This window comes from Pseudophryne corroboree, unplaced genomic scaffold, assembly GCF_028390025.1.
Source record: "Pseudophryne corroboree isolate aPseCor3 unplaced genomic scaffold, aPseCor3.hap2 scaffold_874, whole genome shotgun sequence".
NCBI classification, from domain to species: domain Eukaryota; kingdom Metazoa; phylum Chordata; class Amphibia; order Anura; family Myobatrachidae; genus Pseudophryne; species Pseudophryne corroboree.
Window position 1 is genome coordinate 55714 of NW_026970453.1, and position 7540 is coordinate 63253.

Here is a 7540-nt window from a genome sequence, read left to right on the forward strand (position 1 = left end):
GTTTTTAAGTGAATAAAATAATTGACTTGCACTATGGGCGCTGTCTTTCCCACACACACAACACACACACACACACACACACACACACACACACACACACACACACACACACACACACACACACATAGATAGATATAGAGATATATATATATATATATATATATATATTTTCCTTTGTCCATGTCACTAAAATCAGATCTTCCTATACTTATTTACATAAAGCAATTTTGATGCAGGTCTTATTAATTAAGCAATGTTTAAGGAAAACAACAGGTTTTGCATAATATCATGTTCAAGTACAGTATCTAATGGTTTATGTACTGTTTTTCCCCAGTATTGTTTTTCTAGAGTTAAATTCAGGTTTTATAAGCAGAATATAAAGCTTTGGGAAAAATATACAGCCCAGAACACCAGCACATGAGGTCAGTATGGCGAATATCTCCACAGCCACCATGTATTTCCCTTTGGTGCTCAGATAGGCTGGGATCATTGCAATCCAGACACTGCAGAGCACCAGCATGCTGAAGGTGATGTACTTGGCCTCATTGAAGCTGTCCGGTAATGTTCTCACCATGAAAGCCAGAACAAAGTTCACAGATGCCAGTATCCCTATGTAACTCAACATAGAGTATAACCCAATAACTGACCCCTCATTACACTGAACGATGATCATTCCCTTATAGGAGTGATGGTCATACTCCTGATAGGGAGAAGAAACAGTCAGCCAGATACCACAGATCAGAACTTGGATAGAGGAGAACACAATGACCACATGTTTAGATACTTTGAGTGTTACCCACTTCCTCCAGGAGCTTCCAGGTTTGGTGGCTTTGAAAGCAATGAAGACAGTGACAGTCTTGGCTAATACAGAAGAGACTGCTGTGGAGAAGAAGATCCCAAATGATGTCTGTCTGAGTCTGCAGGTTATATCCACTGGTCGGCCGAGGAACAAGAACACACAGAGGAAGCTCAGCAAGATGGAGACTAGGAGAATGAAGCTTACAGCCCGATTATTGGCTTTCACAATTGGGGTGTTCCAGTAATAAATAAAGTTCCCTAATACAAATAATGTTATGGCAGAGAATGATGAAGCTGTTACTGCAGATATTTGCACCACAATGTCCTTATCATAGGACAGAAAGTCATATATTTTGGGTACACATCTCACTTTTCTCTCATCCGGCCACTCTTCATCAGGACATCTATGGCAGATCTCACTATCTAAAATGTAATATAAAACCATACATATAATCTCGGTGGGTCAGTTCTTTTGTTCATTATAAAACAATTAAACAGTATGTATAGTCAATATAAATCTGCACAAATAAATTCATGTGTTTTTTCAGCAATGGGAGCACTGGACATTTGTTCTATTGAAATGTTTCATGGGGTATGTACCAAAATGGGGGGTATCAGAGTATTTGTTTTATTAATGTAATACTTATGTCTCTCAATAAAAAGTGGTAATTAACTGAAACAAAGTACTGCAATATAATATGTAGTGAATTTGGAATGTGGTATTCTATACTTTAATGTGAGAACACCAACATAGTTTTGTGCTTATTGCAGTATGTTTTATTCTATGGTACAGTTTGTCTTCTATACTGATATTCTACTATGACAATTGTAAAATCTTTACTCTTATATGATGATTTATCTTATGTATATACTATAACACATTCCTACCTGTTGTATTAGATATTTCTCCCTCAGAACATGGGACACAGTCATAGCAGCAGACATGGAATCCTCCATTAAAAGCTTTTCTGTATCCAGGAGGACATCTGTCATTGCACCGAGATTTTGTGATCTTGTACATGCATTAAAATATAAAATATGATTCAGGATTTTATATAAATCATTTAATTTAATTATTGTTTCTTTTTATTTGCAAAACAGTTTATTATTTTTTTTCTCTTAGGGATATTATAATATACTGATATGCCCTCATCCTCCAGTGATAACATTATCATATCTTCTGTCCCTCAAGTCTGTTGCCTCTTTTTCATCCTAAAATTCACTATTTCATTAACTCCCTACATTAAGGCTTTATATTAATACTGATGCCATTTAAATGGTATAAAATATACCTTTTTATTAAAGCATTTCATCCTTCCTGTTTATTTGATTCTCGTGCCCTGCACAATTTATATTTCTCTGGTCATCCTCCAACTGTTCTTCCCTTCACTTTAGTACACCGCCTTTACCAGTACTCCATGGCCTTGTCTCCTTTCTACAGCCACTCTGATTCTTGTAGCTTGCTCACATGTTGGGTACAGGATCACTGCACTGCACTGACTCCCACTTTTGACTCCAGATATCTTCAATGAGTTGCCATACAGTATGTAAGCCCCAATTGTCCTTTCCCGTCTGGTGTAAATTTATTTTTTGACACATATATTATGGCGTTCCTTTGTGTATTTTATGTAAAACCTACTGTAATGCCCTGTTAATGAGAAGTGTTTTGTATGTATACTCTGTAGGGCGGTGTATACATTTTGCGGCACCTAATAAATAAAAGGTAATAATAATACTGTGTGATTACACGCATGAGAAATTGCACCTATTGAAATATAAAGTAAATAGACTAAATTCTATAAATCCTAGAACTTTCTTTGTTGGTGTTACATTGTACACAGCAGATCATTCATAATAATATTTACAACTTATTTATTTTCTAATCATTCCTAACATATTCCAGCATTCATTGTTCTGTGTATAATCCACAACCCTCCTGCACACCCGCTCTGACCACTTACTGCATATCAAGGAAAGATGCTTCCCCTGGTCACACACTCCACAATGTGATCACTCTGCAAATTATTTCTAATATAGAATAATTTATGGTCAGATATCACTCTGAATCTTATTATAGGATTTACTATTATTACAGATCAGACATGTAACAGTTTCCAAGTACTTCTAGAAGATGGTTTACATATAAGACTGATTACAGCAGTACATGTCCTTATTATTTATATTATTCTTATTTATGTATGTTATTTATAAGCTGCCACAATGGTCCTCAGTGCTGTACAATGGGGAGAGCACAGAATACACTGAGCAAACATTATGCAGACAACAAAATTGTATGCAATTTAAAAATATAAAATTATTCAATAACCAGCCAAAAATAAATTGACATACATTAGCAGGGCCCGATTAAGGTTGGTGTATGCTGAGGGGCAACAAGAAAGTTGGGGGTCCACACTACTAAAATAGCTGAAAAGCACTCCTGAGCTCCCCCTATTCCCCCTTGAAACACACACAGTGAAACCTCCCTCTCTACCTGGACAGGACAGTGTGGATCAGCTTTCTGTGAGGTCCCTAGGTCTGACCTTTGTTACAGAGAGCGGCGATGTGGGAGCAGCACCAGAGCATCAGAGGAGGGAGAGGGTGTAGCTCAATGCTGCAGGGAGTAGCAATGTTGGAGTGGGCAGCAGATTACCAGAGGAGGGAGAGGCTGCAGTGCACACACAGCAGTGAGAGGTGGCACCTGACACCCTCTCCCCCTGCTTATTCTTCCACATCTGGGAACCACACCTACAACCTGGTACACATGATGACTATGCAGTTGCAAACACCTGTGTGTGTGTGGGCCTACAATGTGTGAGGGCCTCAGGATGACTACCCCCAATGCCCCTCCCTAATCATGCCAGGTACAGTAGTGTAAATAAAATATAACATTGCAGAGCCAACTATTGACAAGACTGTGAGAACAAGGGATTAGTAGTACTCTATTGAGGTAGGTCAGATCATTCATTTGAGAAATAGTTAGACAGAGATGAAGTGTTAGGTAGGTACCTGCTCATGACAGCTTACATCCTATAGGGAAGAGGCAGACAAACTTAGTGTGGAACGATGTGGGGAGTTGAAATGGTATCAAAGACTGGAGGTTAACAAAAATTACAGTAGAGATTTATTCTGAAAGCATGCTTGAAACCTTGGAGATTAGTGTAGGTGGCAAAAGGTTACAGATATGTCCACCCCATTTAAGCTGTATGTCTGTATAAGGATGTATACTATGCCTTTTGATTTTTCTTAAGATACGTTACATTAATTTGCTGATTTATCTTAATTATTTTGAAGAAAAATAAAACTGGGAATCCATCCAATCACTAGTCATGGTGGGGCATCTTAGGTGTATGAGGACAAAGGAGTGGATGAGGATTTTGTTAATCAGGGTAAGGAGGTGGAACTTGTAATGTACTGTAGGTGACAGAGAACCAGTGTAGTGATTGGCAGACAGGGTAGACTGATGCAGAGTGGCAAGAGAGAACAATTATTTGAGCATGTAAAATAGATTGATGGTGTGATTTTGTATGGCTAGAAAAAAAAGAAGTTACAGTAATTGAGGCCAGAGATGGAGAATTGGCAGAAGTGGATTCTACAGGAACAAGGAATGCCTCAATACGGGGAATAAAGGAAATGGAGGATTTAAGGATTATTCACAGACAGTACACTTGAGAGACAGAGTAGATTGTTTCACCTTTAAAGTACAGGGAGATGAGGGGAGGAACATATTTAGTTTTAGTGTCAAAAGACAATTGAAAACATTAAGCATGAGAAAAGGTAGAGTTCAAAGGAAGAGAGATACATTTAGATGTCATTATTGAACAATTCATGTTGGTGGACAATAAAGCTGCAGAGATCATCAATGGAAGATGTGTAGATGGAGAAGTGTAGAGGGCCACAAACAAATACTTAGGTAACCCATATTGTTAAGTGATAAAGGGATAAAGTAGATTAATGGGGAAAAACAGAAAATAAGCATTTGGTTAGGAAGAAGCTCTAACAGGAGACACTCACAAAGGCAGATGAATGAAGTGTCTTTAAGAAAATATGGTGGGCAAAAATAACAAAGGAATAAAATCATTTGAGAATGTGAAGAACAGAGATGTGACCCTTAGAATAAGCAGTCTGGTGAAAGTAGGAAAGGTTGTGTTGGCAAGATGGGGAGGATAGTAGTGGAGAATGCAGGAATGAAACCGCATTGGAAAGACAGGTGGAAGAGGATAAGGTTAAAAAGGTCTGATGTAAGAGATGTCATAATGTGTGTACTTGGAGCATAATTCAGAGATGTACGGTATGTTTACCTAAGGTTTAGACACATCTCCAATTTTTTTTATATCTGCACATGCACAGAACCTGCATATGCTCAGATCAGTTTCTGTGATGTTGCTTGCAATGTTCCAAACACCGAGTGTTACTCAGTTTTTTCTCAGGTTCCTGATGGTCATGCAGTTGATCTGATTCTACATCTTTGGATGCAGCAGCAAATCAGAGAACATGAGAAAGTGTATGGGGTGATATTATCTATTTTTAGATGCCATTTATTCCATGTTCAACTCCATTTTGTATATGAATGACCTCATTGCTTTAGATATATATGTTTTATTTTAATTAGTGCTTTGCAGATACTGTATATAGGCACCAGTTAGAAATATAGTCTCACGTTAAGTTACAAGTTGTCTTTCACCTTTGACATAGTATGAAAGACATAGTTAATGGGGAGTGTACACAGCTTTTATGCTGGCTGATTATAATAAATATATGTTCCTATTATTAGTATCTCAGATGGAAACTGTCTAGTAAGATATGTGGGGTATTGTATTTATTAGTGGGTGAAAGGGGAAACTGGTCAAGTCATTAGATAAATTATCTACTGTGAATTGTTACTGCACCCAACTTCACAGGCCATGAAAGTATTATCTGTTAAGACACTGAAAGTAATCTAACAGGAGGGCTATAAAGCCTAGAGGCTTACCCATAGTAGATCAGTTCCGATCAAAGCTAGTTTTGTCTGCAGCAGATATAGCCTTCCACAAATCCCCTCCAGCTTTTAAATTGAGACAAAGTCAATAGGCAGGACCCTGGAGAATCAACTGTACCTCATTTTTTAAACTACTTAATCAATGACCATCATCTGGGACACATCTTAAAATATCTGAGATAAGAGCAAAGTATTCTAATTTGTTCCTGCTATTATTGTAACTGAGTATAACTTGTTACTTGCATGTTTTTATTGTTGTAACTAAGATAAATAAATGCTTATGTTTTTTTAAATGTCCTATGTAAGTCTCCATATTTAATACATTGTATCCCAGAACCTGGGTCGCTTGGGTTTTTTATCCGACAACAGGAGGCATCTTTTTACACAAGATGCTTCCTGAGGAGTTACCATATTTTCACACATCAGCTGCACACAAAGATGTAGTGGTTGCAACAATAGCATTCACCTCTGAATTAGCTCCTGGATTTTGGAGGTGGAATGTGTAGAAAGTCAAGAATAGATTGTGAGGGTAGGGGTACACATAAAGCCTGACAAGGAAGTTAAGATTGACATGGCAGAACTGTTCGATGAGAGCATGAATTTGAAGTTGCAGAAAACAGTGTGACTTCATTGATTATAATTTAGTAGAAAAGGAACATTGCATAGGTAGGAGGTATGTAAAGCGTGTCATGGTTGATGTGGTAACTACCAATACTTAATAGCAGCAACCAGGACAGTAATATCTAGATCAAGGTAAATGTGTAATTAAAGTGTAAAGAGGCCTCTTTGGGGCAGAAAGGACATCCATGTACAAATAAGAAAGTCAAGAAAATTGTAGAATTTGGTAAGTTCAATAGTGTTGAAGCTACTCCTAGTCAGGGCTTTTTTAGAGAAGGATGGAAGGGAGAGGGTGGAAAGATGGTACAGGAGAGGAGAATGAAGCTGGACAGAGAATTGTTTTACATTTATTATAGCTAGAGACTGCACAGAAGGAATGTACATAAACATGGAGAGGAGACCCATTTACATACTGTAGACTATTACAGAAGAAAAAAAGAGCGACATTTGGAGGCAGTAGGTTCAGAAACATTGTCAGTTGGGATGTTAAAGTACAAAACATGAGAGAGGGAAGGTTGGAAGAGAAAAAGAAAGGTATCCAAGTGGCAAAATTATCAAGGAATTCATAGACTGTTTTAGTTATGCAAATGTTGAATAGGTGATAGAGACAGATAGGGAGGACATCAAAGGAGGATGAGAGGGAAGATTCAGGGCAAATAACCTGGAAGGTGTAGTTGAGGATAATGAATAATCTTTTTGTTGCTTGTCAGGTCGGAGATTATAGAAAATGAACAAAATTACAAAGAAGACAGCAGTATGCTGGTTGTGTCAGATGAGGACAGCAAAGAAGTTAAGAAAATTAAGTGATTAGGAAATCATGAACAGAAAGTACAGTATGTTTGTTGAATATCACTCTGGCATTACAAAGTACACAAGATAGAGGGAGAGAGAAAACATTTTTTGGTGATATTTCATTTTTGCAGGGTGGTCAATGTTTTTATCAAAGAGGCTGATATAAAGAGAAGAGGGAAAGGGGAGGGAGGACATCAGTAGACTGGATTGGAAGAAGTGGGAGAGGGGCAAATTATTTTGTAATGTTGATTTGAAAGTAGAGAACAGTCAAAGAATCAAAGTGAAAATAAATGCTAGAAAACAGTTTATTGCTGCAAAAAGAAAAAAAAACATACAAAAATGTGCACTAGTTCACAC

General features: G+C 37.6%; 1 protein-coding gene across 1 annotated transcript; it reads right to left on the reverse strand.

Moving 5' to 3' along the window:
• Window positions 1-313: 313 nt before the first annotated feature.
• LOC135043678 (vomeronasal type-2 receptor 26-like) lies at window positions 314-1819 on the reverse strand. The gene is made up of 2 exons (XM_063955144.1): window positions 1687-1819; window positions 314-1221 (listed from the first exon to the last, which is right to left on the reverse strand). The coding sequence occupies exons 1-2, from the start codon at window positions 1817-1819 to the stop codon at window positions 314-316; spliced, it is 1041 nt and encodes a 346-aa protein (XP_063811214.1).
• Between the last annotated feature and the right edge of the window lie 5721 nt (window positions 1820-7540).

Coding starts and splice junctions, on each gene's coding strand:
- LOC135043678 (XM_063955144.1), bottom strand. CDS start 1,819: ATGTACAAGATCACAAAATCTCGGTGCAATGACAGATGTCCTCCTGGA. Junction 1,222..1,686: donor AGAAATATCTAATACAACAG/GTAGGAATGTGT, acceptor ATTACATTTTAG/ATAGTGAGATCTGCCATAGA.